Source organism: Pelobates fuscus, chromosome 5 (assembly GCF_036172605.1).
Source record: "Pelobates fuscus isolate aPelFus1 chromosome 5, aPelFus1.pri, whole genome shotgun sequence".
Classification (NCBI taxonomy): Eukaryota; Metazoa; Chordata; class Amphibia; order Anura; family Pelobatidae; genus Pelobates; species Pelobates fuscus.
Genome location: NC_086321.1, coordinates 341,742,468 through 341,764,630, shown reverse-complemented (window position 1 = coordinate 341,764,630; position 22,163 = coordinate 341,742,468). Strand labels below are relative to the sequence as shown.

The following is a 22,163-nucleotide window of genomic DNA, read 5'->3' as shown; positions in this document are numbered from 1 at the left end:
GGGGTTTAGCTGAAATATAAGTTCCATAAACCTTTTCAGTGCTTCAGAAGGACATTAGTCAGTATGTTATTTAAGAAATAATTAAGGGAAGGAGAGGCTTATAAAGTGGGAACATTACATACATAAAATAACCAGAAATAGATTTTTTAGATTGACGGAGTCAGGGTTGAGATGCAGAGTGCTGCAAAAAACATTTTAATGTAAAATATATACAAATCAATTTTTCATACCAATTTGTCCCTTAACACACTTTTGTAGACAATATTGTTTACATAAAAAAGGCTAAAGTATCGCACCCCCCCCCCCCCCCCCACACCATATTTTGGAATATTTACATCTTTAGTTAAAAGAAATGTAAAAAATAAAATAGAAACATTTATAAACCATATTGGAGTTTAAAGGTTTATTGCATAAAAGACAGATAAAACTGAAAAAGTCGATCATTCAGTTGCACGACTACTAATTTGATCGATAATAGGTAAAATATAAAGTCTTCCAGTTTGGAATTGGCACCTATTTTAGTGAACTTTACTTAAAAAGTTAGTTACACCCTCTAAACTTTGTTACAGTCTTCGTCATCTTCCTGCACTGGTGAAGTTTTACTTTGTTGAAACCTATCAAAATGATAACATGGTAGTATTTAAATCATAATATAGGTCATGATAAACAACTAGTGGGAGAGGACACATTTAGGATCAGTGCTCTCTGTAAGAATGTATATAAAATGTGATATATAGGTTAAGCGAACTGGTGAGAAGTGAGTGCAAACATTGTAATGACGACTTAAAATTATTCCAAAAAAAAGATCTAGTACATCAACAGGAAATTTGAAAAAAATTATTAAAAATGATATACAATATCCAAGGCATAGTTTTATTCTGCATACAGAACTAATAAGATGCAATTGAAATTTCTCACTTTTTTTTTTTTTTTTTTTTTAAAGAAAACGCCATGATATATGGGGATAGTAACATATTGCAAATTTTTAGTGTTCCCATTATTCGTACGTATTCATAAAAATTTAAACATTAGAACAATCATAGCACATATCTATAATAAAAAAAAATTAAAAAGTCCCTTTACGTTTAAAATACTGAGTCAATGAGCTACATATGGGCTGAAAGAAAACCAAAATAATTGTATCCTCGGTCTCACTATAACCCATTTAAAAGAGTCACTAAACTCCCAGGAGGAAATGGCACTTCCAGTGGTTACTTCCTTTTTGACACGGAACACTGTGACGATGTCATATCTTCCAAAATATCTTTTTTCTGTAGAGGATGTAGGCGATTAGCACCCAGATAGAAGTAGCCAGCAGATTTTGGGCCAGGTGTTCGCCGTGAGATTGAGTGTCCTGCATTTTCCACTTAAACGGAAAGTAATCTTCAAAAACTTCGTGACCCACATAGACTAGAATAGAGTTCATTCCTAAATGAAAATATAAATATAGAATGAGGCTTAAAAAGGGACACTAAGCAACAATCCCCTATGGTGGGCTGAACTACTAGGGGCTATAGACTAAAATGTATTTAAAACTAGACCCAGTTATTGAATCCAAGTCGGTAAAGTATGCGGACACTGGGTGTGTATCCACTACCTCTTCACAAAAGGCAATGGATTGAAAGATTACGTTGACTGCTGTGCATGTGTCTTATGTTTGCATTACTATAGTTTGTGCTCCCCAACAGAGTGATTTATTTATTTATGTTGAAAGTCTTGAGTACTCTGGTCCTCGGGATAATAAAAAGGAGGAGACACGGGTGGGTCTTACCAGCAGGATATACATTATTTGATGTAGAATATAAGACAACTTAAATATTCCCCCCAGTCTTATAATGCTCTAAAATTTCCATCCAACATTTTATGCCAAAATAAAAAGCAGTGTTAAAAGGGCAGTATTTGAAGGTTCTCTTTTGTTGCTTCATTGAAAAGATTAGCAAAGCTCCTTTTAGAAGGTTCGTAGACGAGGGCATCTTTAGCAATGGAAGTTTAGTTGATGTCATGGTCTTCAAACAGGACAATTACACAACATATTTGACCTTTTTATGTGTACCTCTACGTTGCCATAACTTAATTGGCCTTTACTGTACAAGGTGTTTTAAAAATAGGAAATTTAGGAAACACACACACACACACATTATGGTATTTTAGAGGAAATCTGGTTGAAATTTCACTAAGGGATACCCGACACCACTAGCAAAGTGTTTTAAGACTAATGCCCCCTGTGGTGACTTCTTGTAAAAGCTGGCTTGTTGGTCTAGACCCGAGCAGCTAAGCAGAGTGCAGTATTCTTACCAGGATAATAAAATGGGGCTCCTGACCAAAGCTTCTTTACATCCACAAGGAAATATATGAGCAGCAACAGAAAGAAGGCAAAACTGCTCAGAGTTGTTACATAGGAAACGGACCTGAAGGAGAAAAATAGAATTAAAAATAAAATCTCACCCAAATTGCCGTTTCCAAACTTGAAAATCTAGAATTGTACTTATTTCTGATGGTTGACCGGTGATCAGTTTTTGCCCAAACCAGTTTACATTAGTAGATACTTTTTTTTTTTTTTTTTTCCCCATCAAGTTATAGCTCAAACCTGCAGAGCTCTTGTCTGAATCCTTTGCAAGCCCTCCCCTTCTAACCACGCCCATACTTTCTGTGGCTGTCCAATCACAGATCTCTCAATGAAAAGTCTTAGCTTAGTGAGGCTTGCGCAGAGCACCTGCCTAGCAAAGGAAATAACAGAACCAGCTGTATGACAACCAAGGGGTGCAAAAAAGGTTACATTTATAAGAGTGCCAGTTTCTAATGCAATCTACTTGGTGTGAAGTGTGTCCTTCTGTTTTACAAACGGATATACAATTGTGCCCATAAAGTGAAAGTTATCAGTTACATTTCTCGTTCGATGAATATGTTGTTCATATCAGCCATCTATTCCTGACTGCCCCCTTCCCTTCCCCCCCCCCCCCCTCATTTGCTGGTTCATATAGGCTCCAGTGACAGTGGGATGAACTTACCACAGATTTTTGTTGACTGGAATAAAACCTTCATTTTTTGAACATTTTGTTAAGACTGCAGAAACAACCCCCTACAAAAAAAAAAAAAAAAAAAATGCATTGGCTTTGTATTTAAACATTAGAACCCTTCCCAGGCTTCTTAAATGGAAAGAATAGAGCAAAAAGGAACAAAAGCCTCCTAATCATTAGAGCGCTGTAGTAGTTATGGTGCCACATGTGCCCTGGCACCATCTCAGGGCGAGTAGTTCTACCGCATTGACAACATATCTGGGTCACAGCCCTATGTGCTGTGTGAGAGCACCCGGGAGGGGGGGGGGGGGGGGGATTACACCCTGGACATGCCTAGCACCATAACCACATCGCTACAGCGGCTGTGGTACTCTGAGTGTTTCTTTAACCAGTATGGGCCACAGCCATGTGGTGAAGGTGGGAGGATCACCCTCTCCTATGAAAAGTTGCCCAACAATGTTGATTTTAAAGACCATTGATTAAGATCTAAATCTCTCATGTTGACATCACTGTGCTGTTTTCTGATGTATCTGTACCCTTTTAGACAATGGTATTAAAAGAACCCTGGTACGCGTAGATAGATCATACCACCTGCCCAGCATTTCAGATAAAATATAAAAAAAAATGTAATGGGCATGTATTGTTTTATTGTGCGCAGGAGGGGATTAAAGAACACACCCATACTACTCACCAGGAGGATGCTCCATGCAAAGAACCTCCCTACCACCTGCTTGTGCTGATTTCTGTAAAACACAAGTATTTTTCCAGCCTGCAACAGAGAGAAGGGCAGTTAGAAAAGGCTGGAGGCAGAGATATACAGGCAGAAAACACGTTATACCAGGCATAGTTATTTTTAATAGAAGAATAATATGTCAGTGTTTGTGTGACCCACATGGCTTTATTCATTAAACTGTGGTTCACAATATGTATCATGGTCTTTGAATTGCCTTTAGTGTAGTCTGGATCTTATTATGCAAGATGTAACCACATGGCTGAAATCTTTAACCGAATTCAGACAGTTGGCCACCATCTACCCACAAATTCAACTCAACTAAAACAACTCTAGATCGCACCCTCTCCACCCATTACAATTATTTTTTTTGTTTTAAATAAGGAATCAAATGTATAGCTACAGTTTTATTATCCAATAAAAAGGGATCTCTTGGATATTTTGAAAAGAAAGGCACAGTAAAATAATCCTGTAAGCTAGTACACAAGCCAAGTGATCTAATTAAACGTCATAATGTAGCGTCTTGATCAAACACAAATCCCCCACACCTGTGCTTCAAGCAATATAAAACTAGCTGTTACAGCTGGGAAAGGAAGCCACCGCTAGCCTGTCTTGGGACACTGTCAATGCCCAGGCATCAAGGCATTTGCCAGTGTCGATTGTCACCATGGCATTAATTTGCCACTTGCAGAGTGAGGAATTCGAATGCAATGTACATTGTTTAACATACAAAATTAAGCAGAGACGCCCACTACTCCTGGGCAGCAGCAATCAACAATTAATTTTGCTGCTTTCAGCTAAAGATGTTAAACACTCCCCCTTGCCCCCCCACCCCAAAAAAAATTAAATTAAAAAAATAAAACCCACAGTCAGAGGGGTATTTTTATAAACCTCTACACACTTTTTTACCCATAATAGGGTACACATGGTTACCTGTGTTACAGTGCTGCTGCCATCCACCCCATGTCTTTCCTATTAACGGATAAGTAGTGTGTAGATGTTTAGAAAGACACCCCCCTGTCTCAGATTTTGCAGCAAGGTGAATTATTAATGTAGGACTCATCTAAGAAGTTTTGCTTTGACGTGGCAGGTGATTTTACACTTGAATGGCAATTGAGTGATGCCAAAGAAAAAAAACTCCAGTTTTGTTAAAATGTGCATAGGGATTTGGAATAGTGCACAAGTAACTTACTTCTTTGGATTTTAATGTACTGTGTTTGCAGGGGGAAGGTTGGACTTACCTGTAGGCCCAAAAAGGCAATGACCACAGAATTAATGGTTCCCAGGATTCCTTCAGGATCATACGGCATGGTTGTTTTATAAATCACCTTAAAAATAAAATATTATAGTTTAGAGTGAGAAAAAAAAAAAAGCTGCAGCAACTTTATACAGATTTATTCCCCCCCAATCTCATAAATTCCACATCCCCCTTACTCCCATTTAAGCCACATAGCATGAACCCTATACGGTACTCACATGGGAAGATGGATGTTGATAGATGTGTCCCTCGCCGAGGACCATACGGTCAATATAACCAGCCGCTCCCCCTGTGCAGTTTGGAAACTTGCCAAAATCTCCAATTCCACCGGGACCAAGATAACCTCTACAAAAAAGGAATTTACATGAATATCTGGAAAAGTTATATATTTTACAATTATTCGTATGGAATTTCGCATTCTATTTTAGACATATTTAAGGGACACTTAAAAGAATTGATGGACTCCATGCTGCATGTAGAATCAAATGATGCTTTGTAATTCTCTTAGTATTTTAAAGGTTTGATTATTTTGAATATCTAGAAACCCATATGGTCCCCACAGATTTAAAAAAATAAAAGAGTTATATAATCGTCAATAATTGCAGAGCATATAATTTTAACCCTCTAATCCTCCCCAGTGCAAGATGTCTAAATTCATGATTATTTGCAATAAACCATTACTACTCCATTTTTTTTTTATGGAGGGATCCCTGAATCTAAAGAATTTATGTCCATTGCAAGGGAACCATTCCATATAAAATGTACTTACGCTGGGCAACCAGGGACAGGTAGCAAGTAGGTCAAACACAGCCAGGCTGCTTCTAGGGTTAGAATTATAACCCACTGAGGCCAGAACAGAACCAAGTCTTGTAACAGGAAACAGTTCTAAACAGAAACAAATAGAAACAAGATTTTATTTCCAAGCTTGTTGGATAAGTCAAGTTAGATTAACTTTTGCCTTACATAGAAACTTTGGGATTTTTACGGAGAGAGAATCTCATATTGCCAGAATACCTGGTCAGGAAGCATTTAATTATTATTCTACACATCCATTTCACATGATGGGAAAAGGTGGGAAAGGGTGAATAAGTTCTTCTGAAGTTGAAAAGTCAAACCTGAGGAAGAGCATCAGGTGTCGGCTTAGCAAAGAGTAATTCCAGGACAGAAACCACCAGGTACGTCACGCTGAGACGCTGCAAGACGCCCATTATGCGCAAGTCACTCCAGGACACTAAAAAAAAAAAAAGTGAAATACGATTTTTACAAGTTTGAAGGGAATTTAATTTTCAGATGTTTAGGAATTTTCAGTCTCCAGGATGCCTGTGTTTCTAATGGGCCTTTGTCATGAACAAACAGAACCAACATTTCTTATTTTATGACACCTTCCTCAACATTATGGGTGTGGAGGGGGTTGTCCTCAACCTTTGAATTCTTCACGTAGACAGTCACAGACCACACTCATTTCTTTTCAAGCTAGTATCTCAACCAGCAAGGCTCTACCAGCCTTTTACAGTCAGGAAAAAAACAATCAATTTGCCCAGCTCCCTATTACAGCTCTACAAACATCCATCTGTTGTTCGAGATAGTAGGTTACACATTGGAAATCGAATACATTTAACATCAGATGATCTGCTCATACTCACAAATCAAAGATACTGCCAGTAAATAGGGCCTCTATTTTTAAAACATGAACGGTTTTAAAAGTCCGCTGTATGCAAAATGCACTATGCTCATTACGATCTACTTCAGTAAGCCACAGATTTGTGGTTTAAGAAAGAAAAACAAACAAAAAAAAAAAAAACAACAGTTGCTTACAAGGACCATGGCAGTAGTTTTCATTTATGACAAATAACCCAATGAGGAAGAGCTGAATACTCCTCCATACGACTTTCCCAAACAGTTTCCACCGAGTGTTGCCTTTACGCAGCATGGAGTTCAAAGACAAGTAAATTGAGGTTCCCATGATAAACACAAACCTGCAGAGGACAGTAGCCATGTATCAGAATGCAGCAGTTGGAAAATTAGAAACTAAGCAGAGTAGGCTTTAAACATAAAAATCCAGTAAGCTCTGAGCATCAATAAGCATTTTGAATTCTAATAAAGGCCGTGGTTAAATACATATTGTAGCCTACATGTTCTTCTAATGCTGACCAGTCAGAGACCATCTGTTTTAAAAAGTGACATTCCAAGCACCATAACTACTACATCATATGGTGGTGGTTATGGTGGGAAGAGTGCCCGGATAATTCCCCTGCTAAATTTAAGTAGTCAAACTGTTTGGCAACGGTATGACTTCATACCTGGGGTCAACCAGGTGCCACTCTGTTTCTTCTGCGCTCCCACCCTTTAACCCCAACCACTTGGAAGCCCATTTTGAACGGTTACACTCATCAGGTAGCAGTTTATACACCTGGTTTGAGCCCTTCATTCAGGAAGTGAAATTGGATGCCTGGAGTACTTACCAAGGGAAAACCAGGTCTGCAAGCGTTAAGCCTAGGAAGAATAAGCAAAATAAAAAAATAAAAATCCTTTAAACAGATATCGTTAGTGCAGAGTTCTTCTTACACACTTCTATATGGATTCATGTGCGCGCGCACACACACACACACACAATCAGACAGATTCCACAAGACTGATGGAATTGTTCAGAAACCTTACATAGACAGTCTTATGCAATGTGCTATATATATATATATATATATATATATATATATGCCCAATTAGCAGGATTAACACAGGGGCTGATTGAATAGGATCATTGAGAAGATATCTGCGTGGGACACTGAACACCAGTGCTGCACTAGGCCAAGAAGCACTTCTCGTGGCCGTGTGACTGCCACAAGGTGTTTGTAGGCAGCAATGTATACACGGCCTGTTCTCTGAAAAGAGAGTTTACATCGAAAAGCCTGTGGGAACATGCTATAACCACCACTAAACTAAGGATTCTGGTGATTATACTGTCCCTTTAATAGGGATGTAAGGGGATAAAACTTGTGTGGACTGGCTGACAATTTAGACCGAAGCAGCAAGAGCATTTGCACAATGTGCAAAGTCAGCTAAACCCAATATTGTGGCATGCCCTTTTTCTTCTATACGCGCTATGCCCAATTTTTCCCTCTGTCCCAGACTACATAGCAGGAGCTTTTGCCCGCTAGTAAGAAGCTAAGGAGGAGAGGAGAGCACAGTCCCCAATAAGTGTAAAGCGAGTGCATCAATAGATGCATTTGCTCCATGACGAGGGCGCGGTCTGCGTAGTTGGCCAGTCTGCTGACATGCATTCATCCCAGTCTGCAAGTTGTCGAGCAAACCTTCCCCTTTGTGGGCAGGTCTGCCCCCCCCCCCCCACATCTACCCTGACCCTCTCCCCCCTGACTGTGGGCCCCCCCCCTAAACACACACACACACACACAATGTTTCCTACCTTTTGTGAATTTCCCTGGGGTCCAGTGGTGGCTCAGCCTGAGGGGAGTCAAAGTTCCCACTCTGATTACCTCCTTCCTCCCGCAGGGGCTTTCTGTATGCTGGGAGAAGTGACTTCCTCCCAGCAGTGATGTCAAAGGGGGCCTGGTCGCACTGTTAAAGCACCCAGCGCTGACGGGGCCCCCTGACAATCCATATCCATCGGATGGCCCTGACAGCATGGGCCACCCGACTGATCCCTCCATATGCGGCCCCGGCGGTTTGCTGCGTGGGCCGGGGCCGCAAAACGTGGCATCTGGTACCCGGTCACCGGGGTCCGCAGGGAGGCCGGGCTCCCTGGAGTGACGGGCCCTGTCCCAGCTGTGTCCCCTGTATGTACGCCACGGTTTGAAATGATGGCAAGCCCTCTGCACAAGAGACACAGGAATTCTTGGCTATTGTTTCAGGTCTTCTTTGGACCTCACCAGTGAGGCCTAACAAAGCTGAAAAGGGAAATCTGGGGTGTCTTGTGCAGAGGAAGCCAGCCTGCATTTTGGATCTGAACTGCCCTTTTGGGTGCAATCAGTCTGACATAGAAATTGAATTACCTTCTCTTTAATGGCACAACATGAGCTTGAGAACTGAGAAGAATCACAGTTTTAGTTTGGCCTCCAAAAAGTGATTTTTCCTAAATAGCAAAAGATTGAGCAGTGAGACTGCAGGGGCATGAGTTACACACCAAAACGGCTTCATTAAGACAAGTTTGGCGCTTACAGCATCCCTTAAATGTGGCAATAGTTAGCAAGGTACAATCAGTTTACAATTCAACAATAAAAATGCTAAAAGTCACACTTTACCATTCCAGCTCTGATGTTTGAAGAACCAATAACCTCCTCCACCATAATTAACAAACACCATGATTATAAGAGCAAGCCTACAAACAAAAGGTGAAAAATGCATGTTAAAAAGTACTCATAACTTAACTAGCACTTTCCTATATTACATGCATGTTGGAGTAGAATTTTTTTTTTTACCTGGTCACATTTTATTTTAAATTATTTACCGAAACCTCCCACCCCTATTTCTTTAAGTATCCCATCCCCAACACCATGCTTTTCTCATTTAAAAGAAAATTAAAGTTTCATTATAAAAACCACTAAGAAAATAATCCCCAGCAGGAATGTGCATTTTACCCTCTGAATGTGTCGAGCGAACGTAATCTATTGGAAGTTGCTGAATGGAATTCTTGGTAGAGGTCTGCCCTACTGGGGGATCCCAACTCCTAGAACAGTAAAAACAAGAATTTTAAAAAAAAGCAAACCAACACTCTTTTCTAATCACTTCATCTACAGACAAACAAACATCGGAGATAGGAGTCTTTCAATCCGCTTCCCCAAAGTGAACTTGCAGTTCCATAAAATGAGAGAGCCCTACAAGCCAGAGACGGGTGGGTCAGAAAATACAGAGAGCAGGTTCTGCCCTAACCGAAAAACCAGAGTAAAAAAGACAGAAAGTGTGCGGTAGAGTAAAAATTATAGCGAATAAGCCGTCACACATTATATAAAGAAACAAAACATAATTAATTGGGGCAGAGTGGATGGGTCTGAAAAAGTAGGATTAAAAAAAAAAAAAAAAAAAAAATACACCCTACATCTTCATGATTTGTACTGTAAAACAACCCATTCCTCTGCCGTATAAACATGTGTAGTTAATGAAACTCACAGAATTAATGAGTCGGTCTGTTTCGACTGGATTCATTTTTCTGCATAGCCAATTCCGGACACTGTCGAGTCTGTAAGAATACATTATACAAAGTTCATTACCAAGAAGAAGTGTTGGGTGAACAGTCAAGAGAAAACCAAAACAAACACCCCCCTGCCCCACCACTTTAGATATTACACACGAAATTAAATGTTTTTTTGTTTTGTTTTTTTAAAGTTCAACGAATCAGCCAATGAGGCAACTATCCATTTTTCCCTCGCCCCCCCCCCCCCCCCCCCCCCTTTTCAGACAAAAAAAACAAAAAAAAACACAACACACAACTTTCGACATCAAGCTTTAATCTTGACGGAAGTTGCGAATGTCTTGAAATCAGCAATGATATCCATCCAAATAAATCTCATTAATAGCACCAAGCGGTGAAGCCTATGGATTTTGATTGCTGACCTCTATTAGAAGGACTGCGGAACCTTTCCATGGTGCTCCAGCGAGACTGGCAGTAACTTGTTTTTAAACCCATGTGCAGCACCTTCTTGGTTTTTGATATATTTGAAGGCTTGTAAGCACAATTTACTTTGTGTCAAAGAGTGACACAAAAGGGGAAATTTTTATAACAGGCATAAACAGGCTGTGTCAGCCTGTTGACAATTTGAGAAGAAATAGCAGAAAATAGATCAGGTAGCTGTATGATCACACAGGGGTAGAAAACACACACACACACGTTTAAAAAAAAACAAAAAAAAACAAAAAAAAACAAAAAAAAAAAAAACTGAAATATTAAAAAAGGAGGAGTTTTGGCAACAGTCATTGCATGTAGGGGGAATAACTTTGCCGACGTGTTGAGTCACATGTTACCACCTGTCAGCCGAGACTGGCAGATCTTGGAGAAGAAAAGCCACTGCTTCCAACCTGCGTAGTATAAGTGCATAGTTGGGTGGGTGACAAATTAGGGCCTCCCCACCTCATTATTCCAGATAGACATGGTAATTCAAGGTATTATGTTAGTGTTCAGCTCCAACAGAGGCGGATGAAGCCAGGAAATACCAATTTACAGGGATTTCTGTTAATGGTTTAGCAATTTAAAGCAAGGCTTGACAGATTTGCTTGGAATCTAAAAGCCAGCTAAAAAAAACAAAACAAACAAACAAGTTAGGACCCATAATTTTTTTTTTTTTTTTAAAAGGGACACTATAGTAACCAGAACCACTACAGATTAATGTAGTTGTTCTGGAACCGAATAGCCTTTTTAATGTAAACGCTACATTTTCAGAGAAAAGCTAGTGTTTACATTGCTGCCTACCAAGACCTCTCTAGTGGCAGTCTGAGTAACAGCCACTAGAGTCCTGTGTCAGTGCTCAGTATGGAGGCACCCCATTGTTTGCCCAGCCGGTAAAGGGCAGACAGATCTCAGGGTGAAATTTCTAGTCGCTATAGCAACCTGGGATTTGTCGAGCCCAGATTTAAAGGTTTGTTTTGTTGTAATGTGCCTTCTCTAAGATGGGTCATGTGTAAAACACTCCAATACCCTCTCCTGAGTGGGAGGGGATACGAGCCAGGTATCAAGAGGTTTATGTATAGGAGAATTCAGTGTGTCGAACAGTTCTCCACAATGCACCTAAATGGCATTTCCTTCATCACTGGACTGCAGACAATGGTTTTACACAGATATTTTGTAACCTACTTGGCTGTGTTAAAGTCACATTTCAGTTAAAACACGGATACTTTTGTCACCTTTTTGTACTATATACACAGTGACAACACAATTTATTTATTTAAGACTGGGGAGGAAGCTGCTCATGTAACCAAATTACATTGGCTTTTATGAAATTATGCATTTGCACATGATGTTCAGAGCCAAATTTTAGTACTTAGAGATTTGAAAGCCAGCCAGGTGAAGCTCATTGCGCACCAGAGCTAGAAGATTATGCTTGCTCTACACATAAATTGTTCTGCTATTATTCTTAAACAATTTGGGATAACAGGGCTTCCTTACCTGAAAATGCAAGCTACCAGATAAAAAACGCAGAAGATGCCCAGGTATACAAGAGAAGCTACGATGATTGCTAAATGGAGAAAAAAAACCACATAGATTTAATATGTTCACTATGGGAAAGTGAGACTTTTTTAGCAAAGCTAAACATCTTGCATAACATGAAAAAACGCATACAAGTTACTTACAAACGCATAACTCACAGCAGGGGATGAAAGCTCTGGTTTTAACCAAATTGGGATGGTTAATCTGTAATCGAACTCCAGCGGTGAAGATCTTATCAAAGTTCTCAATCCCTTAATGTGCATTGGCAAATATTTGATATATCATGGACACAGCTTTAATAAGTTACATTAAGTCATCTCCGATAGATAAGAGATGCACTCTAAGGACTTAAAAAAATTTAAATTTATTCCAGTAGGTATATCATCAAAAATAGCTGACGTTTTGACCCATTCCTACTGGAATAAATTAACCCTTTTTTCATTCAATAAGTCCTTGGAGTGCATGTATTATTTCTGTTTATATATGTTCAACGTGGGATAGCACCCAGGCTAAATTGGACTATGTACATGAAAGGGTGAGTGCCAAGAAACATGAGAATAATTATATACACACACGTTTCTCAATATTATAATATTGGTTGCTTAGGAACCTTTAAGAATAAAAGGTTTACCACCTATTTCAGGCAGAAGAGTTCCGCACCTTCGATAACTTAAAGACTTTAGCGCCCCTTACTACCACGGACCACTTTAGATATCTACAGCTTAGGGACTTTGCCAACAAACCCACCATTGCCAAGGCAGCCAGAGCTAGGCCCACATTCTACGAAACACTATGTATGTCTGAGGGACCACGTGCCGGCCTCATTACTCGCCTATACACACAACTGAGCGCGCCAACAGGCGAGACTCAAACACCTTCCTATATTCAGCAGTGGGAAACAGACCTCCAACAAACACTAGAAAGTGGGGAGTGGCAGGACGTGTGGGAGGCAGCAGCCAAGTCCTCAGTCTGTGTCATTCACCAAGAACAGTGTTATAAAACACTCTTGCGATGGTACACGACTCCAGTTAAGCTGCACAGAATGGGAAAAACATCTACTGACGTATGCTGGAGAGGATGTGGGGAGAGAGGCACATATCTCCACATGTGGTGGACATGCCCCAAAGTTGTCCAATTCTGGAGTACCATAGCCACACTACTAACGACAGTCCTACACAAACCAATCAAACCAGACCCCTGGACTTTCTTGATAGCAAAACCAATCGATAGCCTACCTAATAGGGAACAAAAACTAGTGAATAAAATCAATCTGGCAGCCAGGCGTGCCCTAGCACAGACTTGGCGTCAGATGGACACCCCTCATGTGGAGAGGGTGCTTAGTAATATTAAAGAGGCACACTTAATGGATAAACTCACAGCACAGGTACGAGACACATACCCCCTCTTCATCAAGGTGTGGGAACCATGGGAGGACTATGTCAATACCCACTAACCCTGCACTCTCTCTCCCCCCCCCCCCCCCCCCCCCCGTGGCGGAGCCTATCCCTCCTTACACGCTCCTAGTTTTTTTGTTTCACCACGTTTTTACGTCACGGTCATGTCACACAATATGCAGAGTAACGCACGAATCCCAAGGGATACTTGTAGAGCATGACCACTGTGTCCAGCCTTGGTGCCTCAAAGTGGGATGAGCACTTTTCTCACTAGGTTATTAAGTTATTTCTTATGTCATATGCTCTCTCTTTCTTTGTTCTCTACAAAAAACTGAAAATGTGACAATGCCAAAAAAGTAACTGTCGTGCAAGACACGCCATGTAAACTGCGGCTTCTGCGTAAGCCATTACTGTGTGCGACAAAAGATATTGAACAACCTGTCACGATATAAATAAAGAATTTAAAAAAAAAAAAAAAAAAAGAATAAAAGGTTTATCAAATGCAAAAAAACAGGAGTTACTCTGGGTCAGAGCAAAACAAGGAACAAACTTTGTAGAAACTGAAAAGAATGCACAAACATTTGATAGTCGTTTTGCGCTGATCAGCCACCCCCCGCTTTAGGCTACCATTAAATCTATTTTATTTCCCTCCCCCACAAGAACTAGAATGATGTCAGGTTCAAAGAAATAATATGCAGCCTCTCTCAGACCTGCAAAGTGGCCTCGAGCCCAACATGATAAAGATCTACGCTCCTGTCCAATATAAAAGCATTGAGCAATCATATATCTTCTTACAGAGTTAGATTTTGTCTAGGTGGACACAATCCAGTGAAAGACAGCTAAATCCCAAGCGCAATGGCAAATCTCATATTTACTAAACCCAAATCTGGTCTGAATTTGATAACCTAAGCAAATTTGCAACAGTTGCCCAGATGCATTTAAATCTGGATTAAAGGCAGTGCTTTTTAGATACACATTTGCAAATTATCGCTCACTCGCTTCTTGCAAGTAAATTATAAATTTCACGTACTATTGGGGGGGCATGAAAGATATTTAAAAAATAAATAGAAAAAAAATAAATAGAAAAAAAAAACAAACAAAAAAAACCTATAGACCCACAAAGGCTTTTTAAAATTAAAAGCAGTTAGATGTTGTCAGCTACCCCATTGTTAAACCTCGCACTGCCAAATATTATTTAACCATTTGTCTACTCGCTTCTAGGGGGCAATTCATTTGGATCGTTAAAAATCGGTGCCCAATAGAGCAGTTCATAGCACAGATTCTAGATAGCCCTAAACACTATATTGTCCTTGATACAGCATTCTCTACTACCCAGAGTAGTGAGGAAATTAAAAATACACAGTGGAATTTCTCTTCTACTTACCCCCCCACCCCTTCACAACTGGATCAGGGCTGTCCAACCTGTCCATGTTGCTGAACTACAACTCCCATGATTCTTTCAATTAAAAAGATAGCCAGGGAATCATGGGAGTTGTAGTTCAGCAACATCTGGGGGGCCGCAGGTTGGACAGCCCTGAACTAGATCATCGATCAAAAATGCAGTTTGCATGCAAAGTGTAATTAACTTGACATAAACCAACAAAAGTTTGACAAATTGAGCAACTGTGTAAGTTAAATTGAACAAACATGATACTGGTAGAAGAAAAAGCATTTGCACTTTATATATTGCTTTACGCTTTATTGTAATTTTTTGAACATGACACTAGTGCAGGAGAAAGCATCTGCACTTGTTTTGTATACTGTTATGTTTTGTAGCAGAAACCATTACCCTGCAACCCCCCTTTTTTTATATAATTATATTTCTTATTTTAGCATGTATTTATATTTGTTTGTGTCTGTACTGCAGCCATGCGGTCCAGCTCAAGTGTGAAACAAATTCAGGCTTATTTGGAACATTATCTTCAAAAATCAAGACATTGTTAAACAGTGTCAGTAATGTCTGGATTTTGTAGTCCACATGGTCCTGTACACAGTCGGATGGTTTTGCCTCAGATCAGTACCGGGCTATTTTAGAAGTCACATAACACCCTGACAGGCTGCATACATTCACACAAAAAAAAAAAAAAAAAAAAAACCACAAACACACACACACACACACACAAGATGTCACAATGTGGAATGTAGGGTCTTCGTCATAAAATAAAATTTAGAACAAATATTTAAAAATCAAAGAAAACCCCCAAACTTACGAAGGTAGCTGTATACAGGATTATAATCAATAATGATATCACAGCTTATGTCGTTGTGGTCTGCAGGGCTCGCTTTCACCCACATGGAATAATTCCCAAATTCTCGGAAAGTGTAGTGTATACTGTAAAAAAATAAATAAAATAATCGTGACATTTGAACTTTGTACTATATATTGAGGTTGGAGAGGGGGACATCACCAATAGAAATATGATTTTTTTGTCGAAAGGAATTACAGTTGCTCCAAGACTGCGTGATCTGAGTGGACAACTCAGACCAAGCTCTCTTCCCTCCCCGTATAAAATACAGTGGAGCTAAGGACCATGGCTTTGCCAATCTCTAAACAGTGAACCGAGCTGTAACTGCAGTGGTATGGGTCTAATCAATTTAGTGCAGTTGTTCCTAAACCTGTGGTCATCTTAGCCCAGCAACATTTAATGATTTATGTTGTTATTTCTCCATTTCTATTCTGAGGAGATACTGAAATAACATGGACCAATTGTGAGGACTGATTTGGGAACCAACTTATTTAAAGAACATTACCTCTCATCCTACATGGTGAGTGAAACCACTCCTTATGGACCCAATTCTCATCCCATAAACTGCTGCTCCTACTGGACCTCTTCCTAATGAAGGGAGCTGCAAATAGTTTTCTCCCCAGTAGTTTTTTGTTTTTTATAAAAAACTAAAATAAATCGATCGGTTCTCATACCCACCTACAAAGCACTCCGTTCGTGGAGGTCTCATTGATCTGTAGAGTGAGGGGGTGTCTTGCGTCCACTACTGTACTCACATTTTCTTTCCTTACATGAACTAGAGGTTGGTATGCGCACTGTTAGGAAAATAGAGATTAACACACACAGAATTCTGGAATAATACAGATCACAAGGTTGTGAAATATACGTATTAAGAAAAGCCCATGTATGAAAAAAAAAAAGTACATATTTGTAGTATGTAAACGTGTGAAATTGTGTTACATTAATCCTGTAATCATGGGTCTTTGGGAGGGTCTAATAATGGGTGTCGTTAAAATACCAGAAATTCGTACAACTTACTTTAAATAGGAGTAATTTCATTTTGGGAATGTCCAATATAGCGTAGGTGAATTACAAGTTATAAACTTACAGGCACTGGTCAAATAGGAAATGAGTTTAAATAAAAACAATTTCGCTGTACCAGAGCAAAGTGTCAATATTCAGAAGTTTGGGAGTAACTTGACTGTACAAAGCAACTCTGAAGAAAATCAAGAACTATAGAAACATTTTAAAGCATTGGAGGTGCTCTGTAGCTACAAGTTGCACCCAGCTTTGAATATTAAAAGGGACACTCCAGGCACCCAGACCACTTCTGCCCATAGGAGTGGTCCTGGTGCCAACTCCCACTACTCTTAACCCTGCAACTGTAATTATTGCAGTTTTTTTTTATAAACTGCAATAATTACCTTGCAGGGTTAACTCCCCCTCTAGTGGCTGTCTACTAGACAGCCACTAGAGGGAACTTCCTGACTCATAGCAAAGACTTTCTTTGCTAGAGCGTCGCTGGACGTCCTCACGCTGTGTGAGGACCTCCAGCGTCGCTCAATTCCCCCATAGGAAAGCATTGAAAATCTTTTTCAATGCTTTCTTATAGGGAGCGCCAATGCGCACATTAGGTCTCCCCGGCCAGTGGGCGGGATCAGTCTCACCCACCGGCCGACGGAGTCAGGAGGAGGAGCGGCGCAGAGGAGGAAGCAGCGACGAGGGACATCGTCGCTGCCTCAGGTAAGTTACTGAAGGGGTTTTCACCCCTTCAGCAACTGGGGATTGGGAGGGAGAGGGAACCTGCTGTGCCAGGAAAACTGATTGTTTTCCTGGCACTGGAGTTTTCCTTTAAGAAACTCCATGCACCATAACAACTAGAGCCTGTTGTAATGGTTACAGAGTCAGGAATGCTCTGGAGCCTTCCCAGATTAACTTAATAGCAGTTTAACAATTTGCCTAGGTCCCCTGTGCAGCATAAAGCTTCTTTAACTATAGAAGCTGGCTGTCTCCACTAAGTTAAGCACGGCTCAATGAAGGGCCACACTAGTTGGCTGAGAGGGCTCAGCTAATGTTCTCAGCCAATGAGAGCAGCCATTAACATCCTAGCTTAGCTCAATAAAGCTTAATGGATTCCCCTGCAATTTGTAAGCAGGGTCCGCTAGTGCATGGCAGGGTCCAGAAAAGTTGTCAAACTATTCTTAAATGGTTTGGCTACTTACTCAGAGTGTCAGTGCACTCCTGGCATCAAAAACCACTAGTGTGGCTGTAGTGGTTATGGTGGTTGGAATGTTTAAGTTAAACTTTGTTATAGAACTCCGATATATGTTATTTTTCACTCACATTTTATTTCATTCAATTCAATTTGTGTTGGGTTTTTACCTCCGCCCCCTTGATATTGTGTTATATTATTCAGCTGCTGTAGCAACGTTAATTTATATAATGTTTAAATAAATCACTACTTCCACTAAAGCATTACCTTCCTGGTTTAGGGCTTAGCTCATTGGCTGAGAGTGATTAGCTCAAAAAAAACCACACCAGCTGTGCAATGATGGCCTTGGCTCTGGAAAGCTAATGGAAGCTGAAAGCATTGGAGCTTCTGTCACTCATCTGATAGATCTCCTTATCTATACAGAATGTTGTTTGACTTCTTACAGTCAGGGCTGGATTAACATAGGGGCTAAACGAGCTGTAGCTCCAGGCCCATTGATTTTTTTTTATTTTTTTTAATACCACTCTTCACATGAACTTGCTTTGTGCAAGAGGGAAACAAACCTGCGTGGGCTGATGGACTTTAACTTTGTTAAGGCATTGTATCCCAAACCAGTCCTCAAAATCCACCAACAGTACAGGTTTGGTCAGTATCTCCATTGTTTAAAAATAAAAAAAATATAAAAACTGGAAATATAGAAATTCTGGACTGTTGGTGGACGAGAGTTTGACTGTTCTTAAAGCAGAAGTGCCTCTAAGCTACTAAAGGTGTATTTAACCCTGGCAATGTAAGCAATGGAACACTTACATTGCAGGGTTAAAAAAAAACAAAAAAAAACAAAAAAAAAAAAAAAAAAAAAAACTTAAGGACCACTGCACCCACACCACTTCTTTGCGATACAATGGTCTGGGTGACTTTCTTGGAGATGAAATTGTGGTTAAGATTTAGAAACCCCCTCCCATTCACTCAACACCAAAAATGTCCATTAACTATCTAGCCAAGTCAACTCAAGTGGACACAGAAAAGCCAAACTGTTTCCTTTGGGTCTACATGTGACCACAGATGACAAAACCCACTTACTGACTTCAGACCATCATTTGCAAACAAGGTAGTATGAAGAGATAGGGCACAAGTAAGCAAATATACAATAAGATGGATGCGTGGGTTGTAGTGTGCCCAAAAGTCCCACTTGTTCTTGTACAACCAGACATTTAGCAATCTGTCTGTTAGAAAGGAAAAGAACATGAATGGAGCCCCCCTCCTCCCCCCACAACACAGACTATATATTTTATATTAGTACCTGGAAGCACTGGTCAGAAAGCCAAAAGACCTCAAACTTTTCCGATTTTAATTCATTGTGAATCAACAGGAAGGCCTCGTCCATTTTCAAGTGACTTGCTCTTTTAAAAACAGCTATTACACATTCAAAGAGAAAACAAAATTAAAATATTAACACAAGAAAACATTTATATTAAACAAAATAAATTATACATGAATTAGGTAGCAAACTGTATCCACATCAGTTATGAAAAATCACATGGCGCTCAAGTTTGATCACATTGGATAGAATGTTCTACCAGTGAATGGGGTGACTGACTGCCAAGATGGACAAAGGAAACGGTTACCAAGGCAAAAACAAGTGCCTTTTTTAAACAACTGCCAAAATCAATAGAACATTAAATATTTAGAACTTTGCACCCAAAATAGCACTGGTCTTTTTGTTTGTCAATGTAATGTATTAACAATGTAGTCCTAAAAACCAAGCGTTTTAAAGTGATACTCAAGATCCCTAGAGGACTTCAGCATGCCCGAGTGCTTGATTTGTGAAAAGGTTGTGCCCCCTCAGCCCTCATTTATTTTATAAAATCGCAGATTTCAACAGAAATAGTCACTCTTCTAAATCAACATTGTTACACCCCCTGGCTTTCAATAAGACACCCATTCCTGCTACTCAGAGGAGTAAAACTCCAGGCAGCAATTGCAAACAAGAGATCTGTAGCTTTTGTAAGCTGTCCCCTTCTTCCCCAGCCTAGACTTTGTGTGACTGCCAGTGGTGTATCCTGTGGTCTCTTCCTCTCTGGTGGTCCAGTGGCTGCTGGGCGGGCTGCTGCTGGGCGGGCGGCATTGGCGAGGGAGCACTTCCTCTGAGCTGTCTGCTCAGCTCCCTCGCGCGCCGCAGAGTGAGGCTGGGAGGCGGAGCCGGAATATGACGTCATATTCCGGCTCCCAGCCTCACTCTGCGGCGCGCAAGGGAGCTGAGCAGACAGCTCAGAGGAAGTGCTCCCTCGCCAATGCCGCCCGCGCGCAGCCCAGCATGTCTTGTTAGCCACAAGGCTAACAAGACATTTGCTTTGGGCATTTGGGGGCGACGTTTTTTGCCACCCCCTGGAAAATGCCGCCCAAGGCAAATGCCTTGTTTGCCTCGCGGCTAATACGCCCCTGGTGACTGTCCAATCACCGACTTCGCAATTAAACTCAATGAGAAGTCTTTGCAAAAGTAGGTGCTCAGTGCAATTGCTGCCTCTTAAGTCTAGCTCCACTGGGCTAACCAAACCAGGATGTAATAAAACCTGTTGTCTTACTGACAGCCAGTGGCGTTTAACAAGGTTAATTTATGAACGTGGCAATGTCTATTAGAATCTGCACTTTCGGTAAAAATAATAAATGAAGTCCCACTCATCATGCAAAGCACTTGAGGGATTTGGAGTTTCCCTTTAAAATAGTACATGGGTTAAGTGCTTATTGAGAAATGTTTGATGGTTCGATCATGTGATCATTTCCCAGAGAAACAGAAGATGAAAACAAAACACACAGGAAAATAAATAGAGAAGCTACATAAATATTTACATTTTTGGCACCAATACCATTCATTCATTTCCTCTTATCAAAGTTCATTATAGATATGTGGAGACCATTTACAAATTTGGTTTGACACTGCCTGCAGTCCTTCCATACCACAGTAGGGTATCAGTGTCAATAATCAGTGCTTATTTTCTCTCTAAACTTACAGGAGCACCAAAAATTTTTATATCTATCTATCGTGATCCTTACACTTTTATAGAACGAATGAGGAAGTCAGAATAGTCTAAAAGACACTCAAAGTTATAAGAGGGGTTTGTGGTTTGACCACTTAAGAGGTAATGAAACAGGAGGAGAGAAATAAATAAAATGGATTCTTCCAAAAACCTCACATGAATTTTACCACATCCAGTCAGTTGATGTAATATTAGTTTTAGGATACATGGGGCTAGATAAGACTACTCAGGTCAAACAGCACTTTGACAGATAAACATACATCACAAAAACACTTTTATAAGGCAAGACAAATAATCTGCTCACCTCACTTATTTAACCCCTTAAGTACATATGGCATGTCATGATTCCCTTTTATTCCAGAAGTTTGGTCCTTAAGGGGTTAATTAACCAGAATACTGATATAAGAGAGCAATAAAGGGTTAACGTGAATTACATTGGGGGGGAAAGGGGGGGGGGGAGGGGGGGGAAATGGCATTACCAATATATGAGGAAAATAAATTAAATAATATAGAACACTGCTCTGGAAGTGAAGACATTAATAGATACATTGTATGTTCTACCTTTCAAAGAGAAAGTGCAGAGAGCCAAATCCAGTTTACTGAATCAACACACAAATAATAAAATTCTAATTACTGTGCATGATCCACTTACTGTCTGTGTGCTGGCCGCTGGTGCAGGTCCCCAGGAGGATGAGGCTCAGGGCTGTTAGGATGGAGAGAGCATGGGTGCAGGTGAGACACCCCATTCCCAGGCTCCTGTTACTACTGCTCTGCTTGTCGGCAGTGGTTGTGGTGTTTTGCAGCCCTTTTTTCCTCCTCCCCCTGCGTTTTCGCACTTCCTCTCTGCTTTCCAGGGTGGTTCTAAAATACAAAGAAATCCAATTATATCCACCTTGTGTGATTTTACTGGGAAGCCGGTGAGTGGGGATTAGCGTTAGCTTGCCTGCCCTTGTCACACCTGTTTTAGGTTTATATGGCAATCAGTCCCTCTCTCTGCCTCTCAGTGCTATGACATCATCCCCTATCCTTTCTAACAGGTTCTGGCCATGTTCAGTCCTGCCTGTTATGTCATCCCTGCCTTTCACTGGCGACTGCTGTTAATTCCAATACAGAGAATTCTATTTCCTCATCAACGTTCT

At 40.4% G+C, this 22,163-nt stretch overlaps 1 protein-coding gene across 1 annotated transcript; it reads right to left on the bottom strand.

The window, feature by feature from the left end:
* Positions 1-969: 969 nt before the first annotated feature.
* HGSNAT (heparan-alpha-glucosaminide N-acetyltransferase) lies at positions 970-22,163 on the bottom strand. Its single transcript, XM_063453279.1, has 19 exons — positions 21,983-22,163; positions 21,677-21,885; positions 19,290-19,402; positions 16,477-16,592; positions 15,763-15,884; positions 12,117-12,186; positions 10,127-10,196; positions 9,598-9,686; positions 9,262-9,338; positions 7,468-7,498; positions 6,821-6,981; positions 6,121-6,236; positions 5,775-5,890; positions 5,224-5,350; positions 4,989-5,075; positions 3,709-3,786; positions 3,009-3,079; positions 2,296-2,408; positions 970-1,428 (listed from the first exon to the last, which is right to left on the bottom strand). Exons 2-19 carry the CDS (start codon positions 21,768-21,770, stop codon positions 1,247-1,249), a joined length of 1,833 nt encoding a protein of 610 aa, XP_063309349.1. The 5' UTR covers positions 21,771-21,885; positions 21,983-22,163; the 3' UTR covers positions 970-1,246.

What these genes read in the sequence shown, in the direction of transcription:
- HGSNAT (XM_063453279.1), bottom strand. Translation starts at nt 21,770, where the DNA reads ATGGGGTGTCTCACCTGCACCCATGCTCTCTCCATCCTAACAGCCCTG. An exon ending in ACGAACGGAGTGCTTTGTAG is followed by an intron (nt 15,885 to 16,476) that starts GTGGGTATGAGA and finishes ATTTTTTTACAG; the next exon opens with TATACACTACACTTTCCGAG. An exon ending in CTGGTAGCTTGCATTTTCAG is followed by an intron (nt 10,197 to 12,116) that starts GTAAGGAAGCCC and finishes GTATTCTTACAG; the next exon opens with ACTCGACAGTGTCCGGAATT.